Source organism: Pyxicephalus adspersus, chromosome 1, assembly GCF_032062135.1.
Source record: "Pyxicephalus adspersus chromosome 1, UCB_Pads_2.0, whole genome shotgun sequence".
NCBI lineage: Eukaryota > Metazoa > Chordata > Amphibia > Anura > Pyxicephalidae > Pyxicephalus > Pyxicephalus adspersus.
In genome coordinates this window covers 110523124-110550354 of record NC_092858.1, presented here as the reverse complement: position 1 = coordinate 110550354, position 27231 = coordinate 110523124, and the positions used below count along the sequence as shown (strand labels likewise).

General features: G+C 40.9%; 1 protein-coding gene across 1 annotated transcript in view; it reads right to left on the bottom strand.

The window, feature by feature from the left end:
* The window catches only part of GNAT2 (G protein subunit alpha transducin 2), an 80369-nt gene that overhangs the window by 29808 nt on the left and 23330 nt on the right, over nt 1-27231 (bottom strand). Inside the window, exons 2-3 of the mRNA XM_072423592.1 lie at nt 5223-5265; nt 4989-5130 (exon numbers count right to left, since the gene is read on the bottom strand). Of these exons, the coding sequence (XP_072279693.1) occupies nt 4989-5130; nt 5223-5265 (185 nt within the window). The remainder of the gene's footprint in view (nt 1-4988; nt 5131-5222; nt 5266-27231) is intronic.

Sequence of the window (27231 nt, the reverse complement as noted above, 5' to 3'; positions counted from 1 at the left end):
AAGGGGATCGTGCTGGTGGACCACTCGTCCCGGAAAGGAATGGACGTGACCCTGGGCATGAATGTGCTGAGAGACCTAGACCATCAACTCTATGCCAAAGAAGGGCCGAAGTATTGGCAACGGGCCACCACACACCGGTCAACTCAGAAGGTTCTACAACAGATGGTGAGTAGCTGCAGTCTGCAAAAGAGCAACATATCAGGTCTGCCCCTTGGAGACGTGAACGTGCTGCAGAGGACCCCGGTGAAGATCCCACCGCGACAGGAACAGATCCTGATGTTGCCAGTGAGGGCTGGACGATGACTGAATGGACTGGAGGTCCTGATCGAGCCCACTTACCAGGAAGAAGTGCAGACTCGTCCACTAGTAGCCCGGGCTCTTGCCATTGTGAAGGATGGATGTGTGCCAGTACGCTGCCTTAATGTTGAGGACTGTGAGTTAACCATTCCTGGGAATACCTTGCTGGCCAAAGTTTATGTCTCTGAAGGGGATGTCACTCGACGAAGGAGCTTCACGCTACAACCGGATAAGAGATCAGCCTGGACCTATGCGATAGAAATCCATCAGACGGAAGCCCCGACTGCAGAATGGAACGGTCGAGTGATCATGGCCCGGATGGGGGTGTACTGCAGAACCCTGACCCCAGGGCAACAGAAGTTGCTGGAAGACACCCTCTGGGAATTTCAAGAGGCATTCTCGAGACATGATGAGGACTTTGGGTGTGCTTCAGCCATTGAACACGAAATCCCTACCGGCGATGCTGCACCGATCAGGGAATGTTATCGCCAAATTCCACCTAAGATGTACCAAGAGGTGAAGGATATGGTGGCGAGCATGTTGGAAAACCGGGTGATCCGAGAGAGTCAAAGTCCTTGGGCTGCTCCAGTAGTCTTGGTGCGGAAGAAAGATGGGAGTCTCTGGTTCTGCATGGATTATCAGAAACTGAATGCTCAGACCGTCCGGGATGCTTACCCCCTTCCAAGGATTGAGGAGTCGTCCGCCCTGAGCCAAGCAAAGTTCTTCTCAACTCTGGACTTGGCGAGTGGGTACTGGCAGGAGCCGGGGCCAAGAAGGACAGAGTGAAGATGGCTTTCATTCTACCTATGGGACTCTATGAGTTCAACCGGATGCCATTCGGACTTTCCAATGCCCCGGGAACATTCCAGCGGTTGATGGAGTACTGTTTGGGGAATTTAAACTTCGAGTCAGTATTGATATACCTGGACGATATAGTAGTGTTTGGGGCATCCTTTGAAGATCACCTCCAGAAGCAGCGACATGTCCTAGGACGGCTACGAGACCATGGACTCAAGATTAAGCCCAAAAAGTGCCAACTGTTTCAACTGCAGATAGAGTATTTGGGACATATGGTCACCCAAGAGGGGGTAAAGCCGTCTCCCAGCAAGGTGGAGGCCGTCCAGAAGTGGCCTCAACCAAGTACACTACGTGAAGTGCGGGCATTTGTGGGACTGGCCGGCTACTACAGGAGGTTTATACCCAAATTTGCTCATTTGGTGGGCCCATTAAACGAGCTACTAAGAGGTACTGCGGGAGGCCCGAAGACACATCCCATTGACTGGGGACCCTGGCAACAAGAGGCCTTTGAAGCAGTGAAGAAGGCGCTGACTAGTGCCCCGATTCTGGCTTATGCCCGGTTCGACATCCCATTCCTGCTGTACACTGACGGAAGTCTACACGGTCTGGGGGCCGTGTTATCCCAAGTCTAGGATGGACGTGAGAGAGTCATTGCCTATGGCAGCCGGTCTCTGAGGGAATCCAAGCGCAATCCTGACAACTACAGTTCCTTTAAATTGGAGTTACTGGCGCTGGTGTGGGCCATGACCGAAAAGTTTGCGGAGTACTTGACAGGTGCAGAAGTGACCGTGATGACAGACAATAACCCGTTAGCACATCTGGAGAATGCCAAACTGGGTGCACTTGAGCAGAGGTGGTTGGCTCGTCTGTCAAAGTATCAGTACCACATCAAGTTCCGGTCAGGTAGGGAGAACGGCAACGCCGATGCACTATCCCGAGTTCCTGTAGGACTGTTGACTCAGAGAGCCGATGAGGAGTTAGAGGACACTGAAACTCCTGACCTTGGTCGATTACCCATGTTCCGGGACGCGGCACATTCAAGCGGGGTGGCGTCCGGAATGTCCCTGGTCCTGGGAAAGACATTGACCGATTGGGAGAGAGTACAAAATGGCAGCCCTGACTTGTGGAAAATGAAAGAATGGGTTCGGACCAAGATTTGGCCACAGCCAGGAGAGAGAGCCCGTCTGACCCCAGAGGGCCAAAAGTTGTTGAGGCAGTGGGATAAGCTGACCGTTACCCAGGACCTCCTGTGCCGAAACATATACTTACAGTCAGAACTACAGTACAGACAACAGATTGTCATCCCTATGTCATTGGGATCCGAGGTCGCCAGAGAAGCCCATGAAAAGGGGGCCCATTTCGGAAGTGACAAAACGTTCAAGTGGCTCCAACGGCTGGTGTACTGCCCAGATCTGGCAGACATGGTGGCTAAGGCATGCCTTAAGTGTCGATCATGTGGATTGAATAAGAGTACTGAACAGCGGGCGCCTGTCCAGCCCATCCGGACCTCAGCACCCCTAGAACTTCTTATGATTGATTATGTGCAGATTGGATACTCCACCTCAGGACACTCGTACTGTCTAGTTATGACAGATCATTTCACAAAGTATGCGGTGGCTGTACCCACCAGAGACCAGACAGCAGAGTCTGCCGCTGAAGCGGTCTGTAAACACTTTATACAGGTGTTGGGGTGTCCACGGAGGATACATTCGGACCAGGGAGCATGTTTTCAGGGTGCTCTTATGAAAGAATTGTACCAGCTGTATGGGATCGAACGCTCCTGCACCACCCCATATCACCCCCAAGGAAACGGGGTGTGTGAACGATTCAACCGCACCTTGCTTCAAATGCTGCGGACTCTTGAACATAGCCAAAAGGCTCGGTGGCCTGAGTATCTACCTGAATTGATGTGGGCTTATAACAACAGGATACACAGTACCACTGGATACTCCCCACATATGCTCATGTTTGGGAGAGTCGGACGGGAGATTGAAGACCTCCACATGCCTGACCCAATAGAGCCACCACTGAGAAGTACTACCGCATGGGTGCAGGAGCACCATCACCGACTGAGAGCGATACACAAGGTTGTGGGAGATCGTCTGGGACAAGTGGTACACCCCAATCCAAGACCAGTGCAGAGGGATGGGTATGCCCCGGGTGATAGAGTGATGGTCAAAGCCAAACGGCCATCTGGGAAGTTGGATGGGCGGTGGGAGGCGGTCCCATACACAGTGAAAAGGGAAGTAGACCCAGCCATCCTGGTCTATGAGGTAGTGCCAGTAGGGACTGGGGGACCCACACGGAACCTACACCGTAACATGTTAAGGCTTTGTAATTTTGATGAGCCAGTATGTGTGGGGGAGATTTCTCCTCACGTCCAGGGTACAGAGGAAAGCGCTTTAGATGAAGAAGAGGACGAATGGTGGGTTGCCCCTATTCCTCCAGCAGTGACAAGTATGCCACCCAGGGCAAGTGCTGAAGGGTCAGCAGTTCTTTCCACGTCAGACGTGGCTGACATCTCCAGTGCTTCTGAACCTCCCACTCTGCGTAGGTCAACCAGGACCAACGCTGGTGTACCCCCACAGCGCTATGCACAGGACGAGTTTGTATGGGGAGGGTTGCCAAGGACGACAACCTCTAGTGGGGTGGCATGTGAGATTGAGAAAACAGCACTCACTGTTCAATGTTTGTAATTAAATATAGGACTACTGTCGTTCTGCATTTCAGCCATAAGATGCCGCTGTTTAACACAGCTAAACAGGTTGCCAGTTTTTTTTATATTCATAGGAAGTGTGGTTGTTCTGAAAAAGAGAGAGGAAGCAGGAGAGCAGACATCTTGCAAGGACTGTGTGTGAAACAGAATCCGCTCGCATCCAAGTTTCAGTGCATCCTAGAGTCTCAGGAGCTGTGGCTGAGTGAGGCTGACCACCGTCCAAGGCAGATCCTGTCCAGAGGAAAGAGGTTTGTTTTCCAGAAAGGCTGAAAGGAGCTGAGGAATGGAGCGCTGTCTGTCTTGCAGGACCTTATGTTTGCTGAAGAGACTTGTTGCTGTTGTTCAGTTTAAAGACATTAATGGATCCAGAACAAGACCCGGGTCAGTAAAATCGTGCATGCACCGCATTATAGGATTGGCACCTGAAATACCAGAGACTGAGATTAGACCTGCAGTAGTTAGTAAGTTAGGGTCTATGTAAGTGGCAGGTCATAAGAACCAATTTTGAAAAAGGGCGCTGTGCTGTCCTCTGGGATGAGTGTATGTAATGTATTTTCTTTGTCTTATTGTTTGGAATTTTGTTTATTGTTATATTACTCAGTAAAGTACGTTCTGTTTTACATAAACTGGTGTCAGTGCCGCCTTTCCTGTTTGTGACTTCGCTGTATCCTAGAAAGCCCCCAGTACACGGCTACACCTGTGCATTATGTTCTATTTCTAACAGGGAAAATGAAAATTAACACAGATTTTTCTTCTACAACTACTAGCTTCTGTCTGGCATTACCAGGGGGTTTTTATAAGAAACAGAAGCTTTCAATAGGTAAATAAATAAAATCACTTTTTTTACAAATGCAATATTTATTTTAGAAAATTTAAACTGTGATAAAGAATTATGACATAAAATAAAAAAAAAATGCAAGTAAACCTAATCTTGTGCATTTTGACCCTATTGTGAAATTACCTGAAGACCAACAGATGTAGCACAGCTACGTAGAGCAATGGACTGAAAGTACAACATATAAATGGAGAATCCCATTAAGCAGTAACAGAAAGCAAACAACTTTAGTCACGTTGTGTGTCAGTGTTGATTTTAAATACATGTTTTATAGGACCTGATGTCAAGATAAACTTTATTGTTCATTTGGTTGCACTAAAGTATTTTATAGATCAGACTAACCCCTCTACTTGAATCAGCGTAGTCAATGCCAAGGGTGGACATTGCACGAATTATGGCTAGAATTGACTGAAGTACATTGCCATAGATAACAGATTTGAACTCCAAGCATTCTTCCTCTGTGTATCCATCTTGATGGATAATCCTTACAAAACAAAAGGGACAAAAAAAGAAAACTATCAATATAATATAATAAAACAATGAAGGTCCGATAAAGTTTAAATTAAGATTACTTACTTCATTTGCTTAACAATTGTACTTTTGCCAGACTCTCCAGCACCTGCAAAGACACCAGTAACTAGTTTGATTTTTTCATATGCAACTGGGGTTTAATTTTTTTAACACAAATAGAACCCAATAGTTTATCAGAAGGGATGGCTAGTATGGTACCATTCGAGTTAAAGCAATCTGTATAACAAAGCCCCAACAATTTTAGGGTTTCATGTGTACAATGAAAGAAATATTGAACTTCATTTAGGTACTGGGGGAACCTACTATCTGATTGGGTTCCATTTTACTGAGATAATTTTGACTGCATATATTCTTTATTTAGGTAAATGCATAGGCCAACTTTAAAACATCCACATGTTTGTGCTCTGTTACAAAACCTTTACTTCTACACTACTTTACTACTACACCGATCACTGTGGTCATTTATTCTTCATTTATATAACCTATTCCTTTCAAATTTATTGAATAATCTCTGTTTTAGCTTACCTTCAAGACAAACATCCAAAATAAACCAGTAAAAATTAAAAAATAGAATAAAACAGTATTATAAACGGGTTTTCTATACAAGCACTCAATTGCATTTTCGCTGTCCTTCTCTAAAGGTTTCTCCTTTTATGTTTTTGCCCACAGTTTCTAGCTTCAGCCCCCAGCAATAGTCAGCAATCATGTTAATGTCCCACTGCCCCTGGTAACTCCTTTCCATTTCTTTGATATCTTGATGGAACTGCTGGCCTTGCTCTTTGCTCATCGCACCCAAATTCTCTAGGAAGTAGTCCAAATGAGAGTTGATGACATGCAGCTTGAAGCTCATTGAACCACCCAGTTCTTTTAACTTTACCATTATATTTTTAATGGGCGCTTGGGTCCATAAGGCTACCATGAAATTTGGTGACCACTTCTTTAAAACAAAGCCACGCTGTTTTTTCCTGTTCTCCATTTTCGTCCCAAACTGTGGACATTCATTAGTTTTGGTTTAAACATTTTTATTAAAGTTTTAAAGTAGAAGCATGAACAAAATACATAATAAACAACAGAAAAATAGGAACATGTCCATTTTACAGAAAATATAAATAACAGTACAGTTAGTAGTATAGCAACACTATAATCTTAAGTAACAGCATTAATCTCTGTAATACCTGGTTGTTTAACAACTGAAAACAACTAATACAAAACAGATATTCAAGGCTCAAAACTAGGTAAATGTAGAAATAGCAGCTGGTATTGTCAACCACAATAAAGACAAATGTATTGTTCACAGCAATGGGAAAAGAAGGGGGAAACAATAACAGAGGGAAAAGAGGGAAAAGGGGATAATAGGAAAAAAATGAGTTGGGTCCAGTGAAACTTTTTTCAGCAATGGTCTATCTAAATGTCCTTTACCATGGATTTACTAAGGAAGACATGATCATATTCGATAAAGAAAACTGGTGCCCAGGTTGCCATTATTTATTAAACTTGTCATATGAATCTGTTAGTGTACTTGATAATTTTTCATGTATAAATGTATTGTCGACCCGTAATACCACCTCATGATATGGTACTAGTTGTTTTTTCCAGTGTTGGGCTATAGTTTGTTTTGCCGCTAAAAGTATAAAAGAACACAATTTAAACTGGACATTTGTTAAGGTTGGAGGTTTAAAGTGGAGCAGTGCTAGCCAGGGATCTCTAATAGTTTTCTGAAATACTGAACTTAGGAGTTTGAATACTTTTCCGCAAAATCAAATTTTTAAATGGACATGTCTGCCATACATGCAGTTCGGTGCCTAGTTCCCCACAACCTCTGAAACAGAGACTGGTATGATGCTGAGAAAAATGTTTCAACCTGACTGGGAACATGTACTATCTCATCATTACTTTAAATAGTGACTCCATTGTGGTCATTAATTTAGCCCACAAATTGAACCATTCAGTATCCGTTTTGCTACCCTTTAAATGTTTTTCCCAATGCACCTTGTTTGAATGGATATGAGCGTGTGTGACTGTGTATAGTTGGGTGTATAAAATGGAAATCAATTTCGGGGTAAAGTGGTGTTTTAAGACAGATATTTTCCAGAACCGACAGTTTACAAATTCCATTATTTATTAGGGACAAGATCAAATGCTTCAGCTGGAGGCAGGATGGATACCATTAATGGTTTCCCAAAGCAAGACACCTGTTTTCCAAGTGGGGAATGAACTGTACTGAAACCATTATCTACCCACCATTGAAAGGCTCTGGGTGATTCCAGGCCTGGTAGAAAAAGGGGATTGTATTGTATTGAAAGTAGTGTTATAAATGTTGGGATAACAGACCGTTTGAATATTTGTTTCTATCTCAAACTCTTAAAATCTGTTGAAAATGAAAACTCATTGAAAGAAAAGACTTGGGAGGAAGCCATGGGACTATCCTAGGATCCAAAGGATTACAGTAATACGATTCAATGTAGACCCAAAGTAGGGTTGCGGTACCTGCATACAAACTGACAATGGGAGCTATTTGGGCAGCTTGGTAATATTTGAGTATGTTAGGGACTCCCAGTCCACCTTGTTTCTTGTGTGCAAATAGAGTTTTGTGGCTTTTTATTAGCCCTAATAAACAGAGATAATTGTTTCTAGAAATAACGTATAAACATTGCTGGAATCAGTACAGAAAGGATGCGGAAGTAGTACAAAAGCTTGGGCAAAACAGTCATTTTAATTGAGTTCACTCTTCCTATCCACGATATTGGATGGACATTCCAGGATCTCAACATTGACTTAATTTGTTGGAATAGTGGTGTATAATTAGAATGGAACAATGAATCAGGTGTCAGAGTCACACAAAATACCAAATAATCTAAATACCTTTGTGCCCATTAAGATTTTAAAGATGACTGCAATAAAAGTCTCATTTTTAGGGAGGTTCAAACTCATTTTTAGGGAGGTTCACACTGTGAGTGTTAGTAATATATCATCTGTGAACATAGTAAGTTTATGAGAAGTACCAATTGCTTCAATACCATGTATTGCTGGACTGTATCATGTGAGCTAGGAGTTCCAAGGCTAGTACAAACAGTAAGGGGGAGAGGGGGCACCCCTGTCTTGTACCTCGATTAAACAGAAAAGGTGAGGTGTAGTATATTGAATAACGAACTTGGGCTACCGGAGCAGAGTATAGGGCCTTAAGCCATGATAAGAATTTCGATTTAAATCCCTATCTTGCAAGCACAATAAACAAGTATTCCCAGGAAAGAGAGTCAAAAGCTTTATTATTATCTAAAGCTAGCAGCATACTCTGTAATTTTCTTTGTTGGACGAGATTTGTTAAACTGATAACTTTGCGGGTACCATCTGGGGCTTGTCGGCCCGGCACAAAACCCACTTGGTCTTTGTGTACAAGATTGAGTCTAGTTGCCAAAACTTTTGTGAGAAGTTTAATATCTATATTTAGTAACCATATGGGTCTGTATTTTAGTGGGTTCAATGAATCATTACCCGGTTGGGGATCATGGCAATCTGAACCAATAGTGACCAGGATGATCCGGATGTTTCCTAAGAAAATTATTGATTAGCCAGATGAGGGGCTAGTATATGGGAAAACTTTTTTATAATACCTAGCCGTGAACCCATCTGGACCCGGGGATTTGTTTAAGTGTCCTTATACCTGTTAAGATTTCGGTAGCAGTAATATCAGCTTTCATTTTCTCTACTATAGTGTCAGTTAAAGTGGGAAATGTTAAGTTTGCAAATGATTCATCAGCCTTCTGCTTATAAAAATGTTGCAGCTCCGCATATAGTTTGGTGAGAACTTGTTTAAAGTTGTCCACAATACTGCAGGGGTTAGCAGTGAACACTCCGTTAGGGAGTTTGATCAGTTATGATCTAGTAGGTGTATTATTTGGTAGTCCCGCTAACAGTGGACCAGGTGCTCTGGCACTGAAATTTCTCTTGGACCATCTGAACTGTTTCTCTACCTGATACTCCTTGAGGGATTCTGCTTCCATTGTTTCTCAAGAGCCTCCAGTCTAGTTTTAAAAGTGGCAATTTGTTGGAGTCTTTTTTTATGGTGTGAGGCAAGTTGAATTAGGGTACTTCTAAGCATGGTTTTATGAGCGTTCTAAAGTGTAACAGGGGAAACCACAGAATGAGAATTTAAATCAAAGTACTGTTATAGGGCCTGCCCAATTTCTCCTTTCACTTCCAGAGATGACAAAAGCACATCATTCAGCCAGTGAAACTGCATGGAGCCCGGAGCTAAAGACTTACAGTGCATGATTATGGGGGAGTGGTCTGACCATGGTGTGAAAAGAATTTTTGATTTGAGAATTTGTGGGAGAAAGTTCTGTGGTACAAATATTTGGTTGATTCCTGTAGAGCTATCGTGGACTGCAGAATAAAAAAAATCCTTAGTGGTTGGATGAAGTTCTCTCCATACATCAGTTAAATTGAGGTTTGATAGTATATCTGAGTATTATAGTGAGTCAGGACTTCCTTTTTTGCGAGAATCAGAGGTATCCAGTTTGGGATCTAAAAAAAGATTAGAATCCCGTAGGACAAACAGAATCCCTTTAGCATGTTTGGAAACTAACAAGAAAAAATGCTTCAAGAACCAGATCTTAAAAGGTGTTGGGCGCATAAGACATCTCAGTATCATAAGTTTGACCCTCTAATATTAAATACCTTCTAGTTGGATCAATATTCTCTTCAGTCTATTGAAGGGGGTTTCCTTATGAAAAGCATCCAGAACACCCCGCTTTTTCTCCTGAAAAGTGGATTGAAACACCTGGGGATAACTTTTATGGAAATACTTTGGACGTGATTTAGTGGAAAATATTGTTTCCTGCAAACAGATCATATGTGCTTTCTGGTCAGCAAAATAGTTAAAAATTTTCCTGTGTTTATGCTGGGAATTTAGACCCTGGACATTCTGCGTCACAAAAGTATAACAGGTTTTAGCCATATTTCCAAGTTTTTAAAAATTGCAACAATAGGTAAATCATCTCTGGAAGCATGGAGGAGTACCGTACCAATAATTGGACCTGGATAGATAGGGATAACACATGGGGAAAGGCATAACCATAAACTGGGTCACCTAAAAAAAGTCCAAATACAATGAACCAATAATTGAACTAAAATAGGAAGAAAACTGCCTAAGCAGTGTGTAGTCATGCCAGATGGCAGGACCATAACCGGGGGGGGGGGGGGGGGGGGTGAGGGGTACCATGTGTACCCAGGTATGTGCTGCTCAAGGTTTGGCTTTGGAATAACAAATTAAATACAGCAAATTCAAAAACCTGACCCACAGGAACTCACTGGGTGAATACAGATTAACGAAAACAGCCCTAGCAATCATAGTAAACATTTAGCATGCTGGCTATTGAGAAAATTGAAGCATTCAGGGCATACATTTAGAATCATAGAAAAAAATTCTGAGCTTATGTTTCATAAAAAAAAAATAATAGTGCATACGATACCAGTGTAAACACCTTTGTCAATCAGAATAGTCCTTCAATTAGAAAGGGGGTCTCCCGCAGAACAGTATCTATATTAAATATGGAATAGGTAAGGCAAAGATGCCATGATCAGGACTAACAGTTCCTGTCAATCCACAATCCACTTGCCTGAAATAGTATTCTCATCCCTCCAAAAAGATATGTAGACGCTCTGGAAACAAGGCATCTGGCATTTCCTGTAAGAATGTCTCTCCCATAATGTCGAGAGAGTGGTGGAACAGATCCTGTGCTTCTTCGACCATCGCAATTGAATATTGATGGCCAAGGTGAGTGATCATTAATTTAAATGGGAATCCCCACTGATACTTGATATCTTGTTGTTGAAGAATCGTGGGATACGGCTTAAGGGCTCTTCTTTTTTGGATGGTTTGCGGTGCAAGGTCACCGTAGATTTGGTAGGCATGAGATTGAATGTAAAGATCTATTTTATTCCATGTTGCTTGTAGTACTGCTTTTTTCATTTTTAAAAAGTGGGTCGCACTGTGATATCTCTTGGAGGCCCCCCTGGCTTATTTGGACCTTCGGCTCAGTGTATGCTGTCAAACTCTAATCTATCTATAGGGATTTGTGGGAGCATCTCCTGTAGTAAAGCTGTGACAAACCCTGGTAAATCCACTATAGATTCTGGCAGCCCTCTGATTCTGAAATTACCAGTAAACACCCGATTCTCAAAAGAATCGTAAATCCAAGAATGGCAATTACTTTCAATCACGCCGTTGTAGGCGCCTTCGTTTAATTTTTTTTTTATCCATGTGGCTTGTTTTTTGTTTTTTTGTTGCTGTGTCATTAGGTCCAAGTCGTTTGCTGGTAGGAATCATGTTTGAACGTACTTTTAATGCTAAATAACCCTAATGTGATGCTCTATGGAATGGAGAACAATGTTTTGTTTTGGAACTGTCACTGTGGAGAGGAGTAGCTTCTGGCACTGTGGAGTAGAGCACACTGACTGCTGGCACTGTGGAGTAGCTTCTGGCACTGTGGAGTAGAGCACACTGACTGCTGGCACTGAGGAATGGAGAACACTGACTGCTGGCACTGTGGAGTGGAGTAGAGCACACTGACTGAAAGTGTCACCTGCTGTTTTGTTTTGGCACGTTTACATGTCACTATGACAACTGTTTCAGCGGCAGTGGCGTGTGCAATTTGGACGGCTGTTGTGGTGCGCGCGCGCAGGTTGGGGCCGTGCATAATTACATCCTTCGTTTAGTAAATAAGATTTCTCCTATTCCTCTTCTATAAATCTTCCAGGTCCAGTAAGGTAGCTTGAAATTCAGACTGAAGGTAGACATATCTTGTTCATGAGAGTCTAACAGTGTAATGGTGTCATCCATCTTGTGTTCTAAATCATTGATTCTTGAGCCCAGGTCTCTGATTTCCTTTGTCAGTGTAACTGACAGTTTGTCATTGGATTTAACCCCCCTAGCGGTAATCCCGAGTGTGACTCGGGGTGGATTTACCATGCAAAAAGTGGTAATCTCAAGTCACACTTGCAGTCGCTTAAAACATAAAAAAACCCACTTACCTTATTCTGTTGTAGTCCCCTGGCATCCTGCTGGTCCCTGCAGCTCCTCAGGACACATCTTCCCTCTTCAATCTTCATCGGCATGTGCAGAGACGATCCCCAGGGTTTCCCGGTGATGTCGGGGTGGGCTGGAGGATCGTCGGGAAACAAAATATTTTGTATTGGATTCAATACAAAATAGCTGTATTGAGTCCACAACCTTTATATATATAAATATATATATAATGGATATATATTATACAAGCTACTGTACAGTTAAATTACATGTTTAACTATTTTTTATTTTTTTTAACAGATGTTTGTGTTTTTTTATTTAAAGTTTATAATTAAATGTATTAAATATTGGACATATTTCGGAGAGTTATACTTAAGAATTATAGGCCTACATTGTAAAATAAATTTCTATGTAAAAAAATGTAACGCTTTTTGCATGGAAATACGGACAGAATTAGAACGCTAAGTGGGTTAATAGCCAGCGAACTGGCACTAGACAAATTTCATCTAATAAATATGGCCAGAAAGTGAGCCAGCAAAAAGTCCCATCAATACAAATATCAAAACAAGGATACAGTAAAATAAGTGAAATGTAATCAAGTGTAATACAAAAAACATTGGTAAGAGTAGGTATTGAACTTGGATCATGGTTTGGTTATTCATTTGTGTGCAGGTGAACCTCACCAAAAATGTAACCAGATGGAAGTCTGATAAGCAAGTAGCTGCCTATATATGAGGAGGTGCTGAGAAGTTCCTAGCTTTGCCCCCTTCCATATGAAATAGAAAAATTAATGTGGGAGCATATGACAGCCTAGAATCTTAGTATGTAACTGTGCAATTATCAGATCTTTACGATCCCTAAAACTGTTTTTTCTTGGAATTATGGGCCGTCATGGACTTTTTGGCTGTATTATGCTAACCTCCTGGACCAGCTGAAGGAGACACTTAAGACGGAACGTTGTGAAAAGTTGACCAAAGGGATCCATTTTTTGCAGTACAATGTACCTGCGCACACGTCCAACATTGTGGCTGCCAAATTAAACACCCTGGGTTTCCAATTGGTCCACCATCCCCCCAACTCACCTGACCTGGCCTGTTCGGACTAATATCTTTGCGACTAATATCTGTTCTCAAATTTCAAGAAACATCTGAAGGGGCAACGTTTTGAGGACATTTCTGACGTCAAAGATGCCGCTGAGGACTGGTTTGCGGCCCAACTCACAGACTTTTATTTGAACAGTCTAGAAAAGCTGCAACTACGCTGTACCAAGTGCATCAGTCTCAGGGGGGAATATGTTGAATAAATGTGTTATTTCATAACTGGCTCTCTTCTTTCTGGACAAAGCCAGGAACTTCTCAGCATCCCCTCGTACATGATAAGTGAATATAAAGATAGTGTATCTGTGGGAGTAAGAGAAAAAGGGAGGGAGGGAAAGCCAGGCTTTTGAAGGACAACCAGAGGTAAATTTAAAAACACAACATTTTATTGTTCCAACAACATAATTTAAAAGATAAAGAGTTTCACTTATGTATTATAAAGCCAGCTAGTAGGGATACTGTAACTTGAAAAAAAAGATAGTTTTAATAAAGATAATGTAGCAAGTATTAGTAGGACATTGATTTACTAAAGATTTGGTGTTACTTCTAGGTAGAAAATATATATTGACAATATGATGTAATTATCAAATTCAGCCACTAGATGCCTACCCGGCTTCTTCTGTCATTTAAAACCATCACTACTTCCCACACTACATATCTCCCATCCTTTTGTGTGTGAAATTCCCCCACCTACTAGATTGTAAGTTCTTCGGGGCAGGGTCCTCTCCTCCTGTATCACTGTCTGTATTAGTCTGTCATTTGCAATCCCTATTTAATGTACAGCGCTGCGTAATATGTTGGCGCTATATAAATCCTGTTTAATAATAATAATTATAATAATAACTAGATGGCGCCAAAATGGCATTACTTGGTGGTGTTTCCTACTAATGGGACTTCTAGATAGACGATAAATATTTAAGATGTTGTAATGTAAATATAAGTTAGGCCACAGGATGGCGCCAAAATAGCATTACCTGCTGGTGTTTCCAGATGTCCGAGTGTTTCTGGTGTTTCTCCAAACCACAGTATGTCCAAACTGATATTGGTCTTACTATCAAATCACTTACAAGTAGCAATTCAGTATCACAAGGCTCTTAATGCGGTAAAAAGCCCCAGCAATAATACTAAGTAAGTCTTGTTTGTTTTTTTCCTTTTTTCTTTATTGATTTATTGCAAACATCAGTCTAATGTTAGCCAATGCATATATATGGATTGGTAATACTGTATATTGTTAAAATTTTCTAAGGTCTCCCCTTACCCCTGGGTAAAATGCCTCAGGTGGGACACCTTACCGCCATCGCTAACCCAGTATGATACTAAACCATATTGCTATTTTTTGAGAAACTAGTGGTTATATGTTAGCCTAGAATTCATTTATAGAGACACAGCTCTTAATCTTTTAACGTATGTTGTTGGAAAAATAAAATTTTGTGTTTTTAAATTTAACTCTGGTAGCCCTGCTTTCCCTCCCTCTCTTTTTCTCTTCTTCGCACAGAAACACTATATGTAATCACAGGCAGCGCAAATATGAGTCCACTCCTCTTTGATTATCTATTGGGGCTATTCTTTCAGGTGGAACAAACTAACAAACTACTGTTTCAGAGGGATTAACACCCCATTCTCCTTTTTCTTCTGCACCTAATAAGAACCCCACCTAAAGCATTGGTTAAAAACTGCAAATAACAAAATGGATATCTTAGGCAATGACTCAAAATGTACCTTGAAAAATTAAACATTAATATCTATAATAAGAAAGAAATCAAATTCCAGAAGGATAAATGCGCCTTTATAAAGCATAAAGCTTACAAATGGGAAACCACAGAAAATCCACAGGATACAAACCCACCAAACAAATCAAAGAAACCAAAACCAGACCCCACCTCTACCAAATCATCTACCAAAACCTATTCACCCACAAACCCATTCACAGAAGCATATTCAACACAACCCCCTGGACCACCAGCTGAAAACATGAATCTTCAGAAAAGAAAACCAAACACTCCTAGAATATCAAAGGGCACCAAACGTCAAAAGGAAGACCCCATTCCCTCGGGAATCATCAACCTCAAAAGAAAACCATCACCTTTCCAGGGCTACCGCCACTATTTCGACCTCTTCCACTCACACCATGCCTAAACCAAACACTGATGAAACCATACAGGACCAGATTCTCTCACTAATGGACAGTTCGGTCCCCACAATTCTCTCTGCAGATCCTTAATTGTTATCACCCAACTACTTACCTTTACCTACATCTCCCCTATCCAACCTATCACTTGGAGGGATTCCCAAAAAGAACTCTTTTTTACACAGGCCCGATGGACAACTACATTCTGAAAGCACCACCAACACACAAGAATTAGAGATCATCAATCTCTCTTCATACACCCTCACAACGGATAAATTACAATTACTCAAACTGGGTCTATCTTTCTGCCCAACCATGGATCTCGACAAATTCAAATTTGTTAAAGATGTACAACTCTTTTCTAGAAAACTGGTTTTGAAAATTATGTTTGACAAATTATAAACAGAAAAGGAATTTTCTATACTGCTTCAATACAGTTCCTTTGATATCATGAATTTCAAGAACTTGAAGACATTACATGAACTAATGGAGGAAAACAATCTAGTAAACTCAATACCCTATGAAAACACGGAGATCAGAGACAACTATGACAAACAGGTACTACAAAATCTCGAACAATCAACAATCATAACCAACCCAAGCTTCCCAGAAAACACGGGGATTCCAACCAGAAGACTGAAATCCACATTTTTCCCAATTATTTCAAATTTTCCACACATTCATACATTTACTATCCTGGTCACCCAAGAAATCAGAAACCTACAAACGGAGGTCCAAACACCAAATGATTACCTCAATCCAGCACTGAAAAAAGCATTACAAAATCTTAAGAAGAACAAGCTTATCACAATCGAACCATCTGACAAAGGAGGAAACATTGTACTCATGGACATCTCCCGATATCTCGACATGTCTCATAAGATCCTTCACAATTAAGATTGTATACAACCATCTCAGGGAATATTAGCGATACATACTACAAAGAATTTGAGAACATCATTAGCCAAGCTTTTGGAACAGGAACAGTAGACATTAACATGAAAAATTACATTAACATGAAAAATTTGATCAAAAACCCCACAATTCCCACATTCTACTCGCTGCCAAAAGTCCACAAAAACCTCCACAATACATCAGGAAGCCCCACAATTTCAGGAATTGGATCAATAGCCTCAAACGCAAGTGAACTAGTAGATGCCTGACTGAGACCCTTAGTAACAAGTCTACCATCATTCCTTAAAGATACTTTGGAACTCTTTAGATTTACATCGAGAATAACACTACAGCATGAGTCCCTCCTAGTCACCATTGAGGTGGAGGCACTCTACTGCAGCATTCCGCACTCAAGAGGCATAACAATAATACAAGAAGAATTAAATCTAAATTTCCCATCAAACCAAGCCTTCAACACCTTCATTGGATCCCTTTTATATTAACTAGAAACATCTTCACCTTCCATAATCAACATTTTCTACAAGTCCAAGGCATTGCTATGGGCACAATATGTGCCCTGACATATGCAAATCTCTATCTGGGAAATTGGGAAGCGAACCTCTTCACTAACCCCAAACATTTCAAATACAAGAAATTCATATATTGCTGGAAGAGGTACATTGATGATATCTTCAGCATCTGGACAGGCAGAGAGAAATATCACTCAAGGAATTCTTTTCAGAAGTTCAACAAAATAATTACAATCTTTACTTCACAATGTAATACCATAAGCAAGAAGTACCATTCTTAGACACAATGATAAGGAAAACAGAAGCAGAGGCAATCAATACAACATTGTATAGGAAACAGACAGCTGGAAATACATTCTTGCATGCCTCCAGTGCTCCCACACCTCTCAAAAGAAGCATACCACTTAGTCAATATCTGGGACTCAGGAGGAATTGTACAGATGACAAGGACATTGAGGTAGAAGCCAAAGCACTGAGAGACAGACTGATCCTAAGAGGATACAGCAAAAATGATTAAAGAGGTCTTACTTTAGAGCGAAATCCCAAAAACGGGGGGGGGGGGAATCTCATCGCCATTAGGAACCCCCCACCTTTGGATGAGACAGTGAGAATTACCACTACTTACAACAATCAACATAACATCATAGGTAAAGTACTAACGAAACATTGGCATATCCTTTTAGGTGACCCCTGCACAGCGAAATTTCTAAACGAGCAACCTAACCTGACATACAGGAAGTCAGTAACCCTGAAAGACTTCATGGTCTCCAGCCACTCTCACATGAACACATCCCAACCCAAGCCAAGCCCACCTGGGGTGTTTAAATGTGGCAAATGTCACCAATGCCTCTGGATCAAAAAACAAAGAATCATCAACTTGCCGAACAACACCAGATATGGGCTAAAACAACATATAGACTGTTCATCTACGGGTATTTTCTAATATATAGACACATTTCATGTGTCTGTGCTTGTTTCTATTTAGGCAAGACCAAGAGAGCCTTCAGAAAAAGGATCTACGAACACATCTACACAATAAAAAAACAGAAAAATTATGACTCCAATCAGTCATCATGTAGGAATTTGCCACAACTTCAACACTGACTGCATATCGTTTTCAGCCTTAGAAGGGTTACCACTCAACCCCATAGCGGGGGATATAGACAAAATCCTACTCCGCCTGGAAGCTAAATGGATTTTTTCATTTAATGCCATAACACCACCTGGGTTAAACAATGTACTTTCCTTCAAACCCTTTTTGCCATCCTAAATGACCCTTCCAAACATTAAAAACTTCTTTCAGCTAGCCCATAGCCCACATCCCTAACTATCCTAACCTTTTCTTACTGTACTTTATGGCAATGAATTCATCGCATACCTATCACACACCAGTTACATACTGTATAATATTTACGAATAATACACTTATTATTATAGAAATAGATCATTACTTTTTATTTTGCATGCACATATATCTATTGTCAATTTTTATGATTGTTAAAAATCATTTACCCTGTAATACTGTACACAGGTCCTCTTGATTAGGACCAAACTAGATACATATACCTGTACTTCATAGGAAACAATGTTGATCTATGATTTCTACTCCCTGCATGACTAGCTATCATCCCATGTTATCTAAATTCATGTATACTTAGACACATCTGTTGTAATATGTTGGACCTTATATATTTTAATAAGTCCTGTTTGATAACGCTTGTTACAATATATATGACTATCTTCCCTACAACCACTTTAATGATATGTTATCTCCTTGACATGATAATGACATGTTATCTCTTTGATATGATAATGATTTGTTATCTCTTTGATACAACACATGATAATAATAATGATATGGTACATCTCTAAAATATATGGGTTTTTTTGCTGCTGCTTAGTACCCCCATTTGCTTAAAACATATAGAAAGAAAACTTTCTACCTCACTGAACCAAAGATTTTTTTGTATATATCAGTAAACTAAATATTACCCCTGTGAATAGCTAGACTACATTTCAGTAAATTACCAGTTAAATTTTAGCAAACAGTTAACACAAACATCACTCCACTTAATTAAACACAAGTAAGGGCGGAAGCCACTATATCCCATAATCTGGGATACACAACAATAGTAAGGGCGGAAGCACCAAAACAGGAAACACACAAAGAATCAGGGCGGAACTAGGGACACACACAAAGAGTCAGGGCGGAAATAGGGACACACACAAACAGTAAGGGCAGAAGCACTCTTACCTCACACAAATGGGTAACCCATTTAAGCATGAGCAGCAGACAGCACTGCCCCCTTTTGGACGGCCGCCCGCAGCTCACCCACATACCACATTGAAAATAGTACTGTGTTTCCCCGAAAATAAGACAGTGTCTTATATTTATTTTACCTCTGAAAATCTCATTAGGGCTTATTTTCAGGGGAAGTCTTATTTTCCTCACAAAAAATCTATATTTATTCATGTACAAAAATCTGTATTTACCAAAACCTGCAACCAATATTACTATAGAAAGATACCTCTGTGTTATAAGAATTGACATGAATGAGTAATGAAAAAAAACACTGCTTCATAAGCAAACAAGTGAAATACATACTTTGTATTTATTTTTAATTATTTTGTATTGGATTGGATACAGGAGTTTGTATTCAATCCAATACAAATGAATGAATGAGTTTCAATTTGAATTTCCCGCACACGCGCCAACGTCATCGCGCACGCACAAGAAGCCGGCCGGCTTTTTTTTTCTCCGCCGGCCGGCTTCTTGTTTCAGAGATCACCCGGCGCTGGAACAAGAACGACGCTGGATGATCAGCGGGACCAGGTAAGATGCCGGCCGGCATCTTACCGGTCCCGCTGGTATAGGAGAAGGCACCCGACGCTGGAGAGGGAGATCGACGCTGGAGGACGACGCTGGAACACGGACACGACGCTGGATGAGCACAGCGGGACCAGGTAAGTGAGTTTTTAATATAGTGAGAAAAGTACGGGGTTAACGATAATTGCAACTTTTTTTAGTACGAAAAAGTAAGGGCTTAACGGTTGGGAGGTTAAAGACAGACAGAGATGTCATAACCATTGTGCATATGAAAGTCCTGGAATAAACATTTCAAGCTTCTATCACACTGTTCACTGGAAACGCCAGCAGGTAACGCTATTTTGGCGCCATCCTGTGGCCTAACTTATATTTACATTACAACATCTTGAATATATATCGTCTATCTAGAAGTCACATTAGCAGGAAACACCACCAAGTAATGCCATTTTGGCGCCATCTTGTGCCCAGATTTGATAAATACATCATAACATCCTCAAGATATATTTTTTCTAGCTAGAAGTAACACCAAAAAATATCTTTAGTAAATCAATGTCCTAATAATACTTGCTTTATTATCTTTATTAACACTATCTTTTTTTCAAGTTACAGTATCCCTACTAGCTAGGTATATAGTACATAAGCGAAACCACACTATAAATATCAGTTGTGCTTACACACTTTTATTCCTATAATAAAATAGTCATTCATACTTACCCATGCTTTGCATTCTACTTTCTCCAAACCACAGTGCATCCAAACTGATAACAGTCTTACTATCAAATCACTTACAAGTAGCAATTCGGTATCACAAGGCTCTAAATGCGGTAAAAAGCCTCAGCAATAATACTGAGTCTTGTTTGGTTTCTTTTTTCCTTTTTTCTTTAATTTATTGTAAACATCAGTCTAATGTTACCCAATGCATATATATGGATTGGTAATACTGTATATTGTTATAAATTCCACCATCGCTAACCCAGTATACTAAACCATATTGCTATTTTTTGTGAAAATAGTGGTTATATGTTAGCCTAGGATTCATTTATAGAGACACAGCTCTTAATCTTTTAAATTATGTTGTTGGAACAATAACATTTTGTGTTTTTAAATATAACTCTGGTTGCCCTTCAAAAGCCTGGCTTTCCCTCCCTCCCTTTTTCTTCCTCCCACAGATACACTATATGTAATCACAGGCTGGGCAAATAGGAGTCCACTCCTCTTTGATTATCCATTGGGGCTATTCTTTCGGGTGGAACAAACGAACAAACTACAGAATATAAAGATCCCAGGGTGGAATGCCTATTGCGGTATTGTGGATGCACTGAAGGAGGCATTCATATGAGGGACAAAGGAGCGGGGGTTTGAAATCAGTCACCGCTCAACGTGAGACTAGCATCAGGCAACTAATACCGATGCTCTCGTCCCCTGCAAGTCGGCGGGGAGGAGGGGAACCTGAGGGGAGAGGAGATGGATGTAAGGGAAGGAATGAGAGAAATAAATGAATGAGAAGTAGCCATGAGGTTAAAATATAGAATGTGAAGAAGATATACAGGGATAATAAATGTATGTGTATGATTGTAACTGATGATATTCAGTGTGAAGAATGTATAAAAAACAGGAGCAATGGTATACATAATAGACAAATGAGTACACAGTATATCATAGTGCAAAACATAGAGAAAAATTGGTTTACATAAATGACAATATACAGAATCATAACCCCCATCAGTAACTCCATAAATACTACTAACACATCATGTATCCTAAATACAAAACATGAAAAACAGATTGTCCGTATGACAATATACATGGTGGTGTTACTCATAACAGAATAGATGCAATAAATAGATGCATCTTAAAGTAACTTATAAGGTAATAAGAAATGTCTTTAAAACATGTATGTATTATTTTCAACATAGAAAGAATAATTGAGTGTTTACAAAAAGGGTTTGAAACTAAACACCTTGTTCAACCCAGGGAATTGATTTGCTTTCAGGATAAATATCCATTTGGTTTCGCGCTGCAGTAATTTTTTTTATTAAAATCACCCCCTCTGGGGTTAAGGAGGATTTTCTCAGGAGTCGCAAAATTGATGCAATTTACATTGAATTTATGTTCAGTACCAACATGGAAGCTGATGGGTGATTTTCCCATTGTTTGTAGCATATGTATGTTTTTAAATTCGTGTTCTCAGGGCTCTCCTTGTTTTCCCTACATAAAATCTACCACAGGTACACATGATCAAATAAATGATGGCTATGGAGAGGCAATTACCGTGGTACCTAAGTTTGTGTATGGAGCCATTGGGGAGGTTCAATGCCTGATTCTCATGAATCCACCCTTATTGTGTACAATTGCCACATTTAAATCTCCCTTTGGGCATGGTATCCGTGTAGACCCGATGAGGAGTGTAATGGCTTTAAATCAGTGAATCTCCAAGGGAACCTGATTTCCTGTAAGTAATATGGGGTTTGAGATGTAGGTATTATTGTTGGGATCCATGGTAAGGATATTCCAGTGCTTGGCTAAAATGCTGTGTGTTCTGGTGGTGCTGATTAAACCATGTGATGATGTGTAGTTGGTCGTCCTTAGAGGATGGGTGGGTTTTGTGGATCAGATCTTTCCTTCTGAGAGTACATACTCTATGGTAGGTTCTCTTGAGAAGTTTCTTGCTATAACCTCTCAATCAGAGTTTATCACTCAATGTACTAGCTTCTACTTGGAAGTCCTTCTCAGTAGTACAATTCCTTTTCAATCTAAGCATCTCGCTATATGAGATGTTATTAATGAGAGGTTTAAGATGTGCGCAATGGGCATGTAGAATTGTGTTCCCTGTCATCTCTTTTCTGTAGAGGCATGTGTAGTTGTGGTGATCTGTGGAAGTATTGATATAGACATCTGGGAAGGTGATGAGAGTTCATGGTGAATTTGAGATTGTAATTATTAGTTTGGATGAAAGTAAACATCTCCTCTAGGATGTCAGGGGGACCTGTCCAAATAATCAAAATATCATCGATGTAGCAACACCATAGTAATATGTGGATCTCATAGGGTGCTAATTTTAGATTGGAGAAAAGTTGTCTTTCCCAATACCCCAAGTGGATATTGGCATATGAGGGCACACACGTTGTCCACATCCTCACTCCCTGGATTTGTAAATAGAAATCATTATTGAATGTAAAGAAATATTGGGTGAGGATATACTGTAAGAGTGTGATAAAGGGTTGCTGGTGTCAAGGGTATACTACTGTAGAGTACCTCCACATCTACAATAACAAGTAGGTTATTAGAGGGGACAGTGGTGTCTTGAAGGACTTGGAGTAGTTGAATCCGTGTCCTTGAGATAGGATGGTAGATTAACTACATGGGGTGAATCACCAATGGGGTGTAAGGTATATGTCAACCAAATCACTTCCGTTAGATATAGAGTTGATTCCTGCCACAATAGGGAGGCCTGAGGGGTTTTGAATACCTTTATGTACTTTGGGTAATCTGTAGAATATAGGTCTAACTGGATGTTTGATCCATAGATAATCTGGTGGGGCGACCGGTGGGTACCCAAGTGGTGGTAACTTGGGTGGAAGTAACTGGGTTCGGGGTGGACTCTGGGTCAGGTGTGTGATGGGTAGTAAAGGTGATGTCAGCAGGTGAATATGGGTTTACAATTGGAGGTGGTGCTGTCTGTGAAGGGCTCAGAGGTAAAGTAGTGAGTGGTGAGTGGTGATGGAAGGTTTTCCTTTCTGGTTGTGTGGTGTAGTATTGCTATGGTCAATCTTCGGATGTTTTTTGCCTTGAGTGACGTTGACAGGGGAAAGGGGAGGTGTAGGTACTGGAATCTGGGATGGGGATAGTATTGGAACAGATGAGGTTGTTGAGGTTGGATGAGGCCCAGAGAAAGTTGTATGGACTTCTGAGTATTCCATGTCTAAGCTCTCCTTCTAGTGAATGCCCACTTGTTTTTCTGGAATTTGTTGTCTTTTTTTGTTGTAGGTATCAATAATAAACTTCTCCAAATGTTTCTTGAGCATTATATAATGTTCTGTAAATTTTTCCGAATTAACTATGGTTAGGTTTTGGGAATGACTGTGAGTGGTTTCCTGCCCAAGAGCTTCCCATTCTTTTTTGTAGTAGGAAATTAGTAATTTTATCAATTTATTTGTACAACTTCTAGGATATCTAGATATTTGTACAACTTCAACATATCCTAAAGATATTTAAGACTCATGTGGTTCCAGAGACTGACGATTCAGTGGTGGTCTCGGTGGTATGTGTCTCGGATGTCATCTGTGAGGGAAATGCACACTGGGACTCACTGTGGACGCTTGAAGTTCCTCCAATTCTTTCAACCAATTTGGAACCAGGATGGGATCCATGTCCAGGAAGGAAAACAATGCTGGTAATTGGCGATTAAAAGTGGAATTATTTTTGCTAATCACAAGATGAAAAGGGTGGCCCCATCAGTATGTAGCAGCATTGGAAGAGATGAGATCTAGAAGCGGTCATAGTATCCTGCATCTCTTGGAGTTGTGCTAGATGTACTTCTCAAGGGGCTCACTCTATGCACCCTATCCAGCTTTATATACTCGGTAACCGAATGGTCCAATACCATATTTAAAATAGCTGTTAGACGTCTTCAGAACAATCTAATGTTCCCTCTCAATCTAATGTTATTGCGTCTCCCTCTGGGTCAGGCACAGCTTGTCTCTGCTGAGGGGGGCAGGGACGCCATCTTAGGTGTTCCCTGCATCACAAAGCCTGGCATGTCAGGAGGGAAATCCTACAGGAGACTCACTCTTTTGCTTGGTACCTTGGTGTTTTTAGACTTAAAATTTGCCAGTATCGGCTGGTCAGTAGCCTATGTGTGCTGTAGAAAAAGCCTGGTGAGACATTGAGCTCCTGTAGTGTGCTCCTCACACTGCCATCACTTACCTGATACGCCCCCCTAATTTATACTTTTTCCTACCAATTTACCATCAGGTGCCATTTACCATCTTTGTTCTTATATTTCAGCTTTGGCAATGCCATTATAAAAACTTTTATCACTATCTTCCCATCCATATTTCACCATAATTTAACTCTTTTGTTATTTACTCCTATATTAACAATACTACTTTATTACTCATTATATTCACTTATCATGTATATAGGCAGCTACTTGCTTATCAGACATCCCTCTTGTTACATATTTGGTGAGATTCACCAGCACACATATGAATAACCAAACCATAGACCATGTAAGTTCAATACTTAATATGACCAATATTTTTGGTATTGGACTTGTTACATTTGACTTATTTTACTGTTATTATTTTTCATGCATATTCTACATCTCAGGACTACACATGGTCTCAATAATCTAGACAAGGGGTAGGCCAGATATGGCCTAGCCAGTAGTCTGTTCCGGCCCAATGCCCCCCTGGTTGATCCGGCCTAATCCTGGCTGGCAGGGGTCGGCAACCTGCGGCTCATGAGCCTCTTTGTTATGCCTCCCTTCCGTATTTACCGCAGCCGGCATTAACATTTCCACCGCCGTGGTAAGGGGACATTCCCTCTCCTTCGTATGCATTGCAGGGGAGAGGGATTTCCCTTCGGGCGTTCCTGGTGGGGGGCGGAGCAATCAGCGCGCTACTCGAGAGAGAGTCCGGCCTAGTGTGCTTTCTTGACTTCTTAAAATGGCCTAGTAGCCAAAAATGTTTGCTGACCCTTGGTCTAGACCATAGGTTCTGATTTTTTGATTACTATGGATAGGATTTTATGTTACTGACTTGTGCTTGCAAATGTTTGTATCATTTTCAGCACATGACAATGTTCGGTTAACATGCGATTACCCCTGAGGAAGCCTATACCGGGCAAAACACGTCTGGTAATACAATCACACATGCGTTTTTTATTAATTAACATCCTTTTGCTGATATTTGTGTCGATTGGGATTTTTACTGGTTCACTTACTGACCATATTTATTAGAAAAAACGTGTCTAGTCTTGCTAATCCATCTTTTGGTGGGGTGACCCTGGGGGGCGTACCCTGATGACAGCAAAGAGCCCAGTAGTCACCAGAATTATTGGCCTATCACCCCTTGCGAGCTGCTCTGGTGAAGACCAGGTGCCACTTAGGCTCTGCACCCTGGGTGATCCTGCGTTACCTGCCAGAAGGGGAACCCTAACAGCTGACAGTTATTTCAAAGCCATTGTTTCCATTTTTAAAGGCTCTATTTACTGGCATGGTAACAATGGACTGGCGTAAGGCCAATGTGGTACCTATCTTTAAAGTACCCATCTTTAAAAAGGGAGCAAAGACATTGCACAATAACTACAGACCAGTAAGTTTACCTTCTATAGTTGGAAAGATCCTAGAGAGTTTGATAAAGAACCTCATAGAAGAGTTTCTTCTAGAAAATAATAATATAACTGATAGACAGCATGGATTTAAGAAAGGCCAAAGTTGTCAAACAAATTTACTCTCTTTTTTTAGGAAGTAAACAGGTAGACTGTAGAGTAGCAGTTGATATAATTTACTTAGACTTTGCAAAAGCATTTGACACAATACCCCACAGTTGATTATTATGCAAGTTAGGGTCTATAGGTTTAGAAAATGTATTCTGTAAACGGATAAATAACTGGATTAAGGGCCGCATCCAGAGAGTAGTGATTAATGATTCTTACTCTGAATGGTCTAACGTTATTAGCTGTGTACCCCAGGGTTCAGTATTGTATACCATAACTGTTTAAAATCTTTATATGATATAGCCTGGGATTACCTTGCCCCCGCCCTAACTAAACTATTCAACCTCTCCCTTTCTACTAGTATCTACCCCTCCGTTTTCAAACATGCCATTTTTCTCCCTATCCTGAAGATTCCTTGTCTACAAAACACTCACTGATTACCTGAGCACCAACTCTCTCTTGACCCTCTCCAATCTGGCTTTCAAGCTGCCCATTCCACCGAAACTAAACTAAAGTGGCCAATGACCTTTTCAGAGCTATGTCTCAAGGCAACTTTTCTATTCTCCTTCTCCTTGATCTTTCCTTTGCTTTTGACACTGTTGATCACCCCATTCTAATACAAATCATGCACTCAATTGGTATCCATGACACTGCTCTCTCTTGGTTTGCTTCCTATCTGTCTGGCAGCTCTTTTCAAGTTTCTTTCAATGGTAATTCCTCTTCTCCTACTCTCCTCCCTATTGGTGTTCCCCAAGGGTCAGTCCTTGGACCGGTTCTCTTTTCTCTGTACACCTTCTCTCTCCGTAGTCTCATATCCCCCTTTGGCTTACAGTACCATCTGTATGCTGATTACACTCAAATCTATCTGTTCACCTCTGACTTGTCTCCCTCAGTCCTGCATAATGCCCCTGATTCATCAAGCAGAATCGGATTATCGGTCGCGCATTCGTATTAGCGATCCAAAATCGTACGCGATCGCGCTATTCAGCAACTGAAAAATATCGCGGCCGGAGCAGCGCATCTCCGGCAGCTTTACACTGGCGAGCTTGTATTAAAAGTTACTGTTCCCCTAAAAAATCATTCTTTCTAATGGCACACACATTACCCATA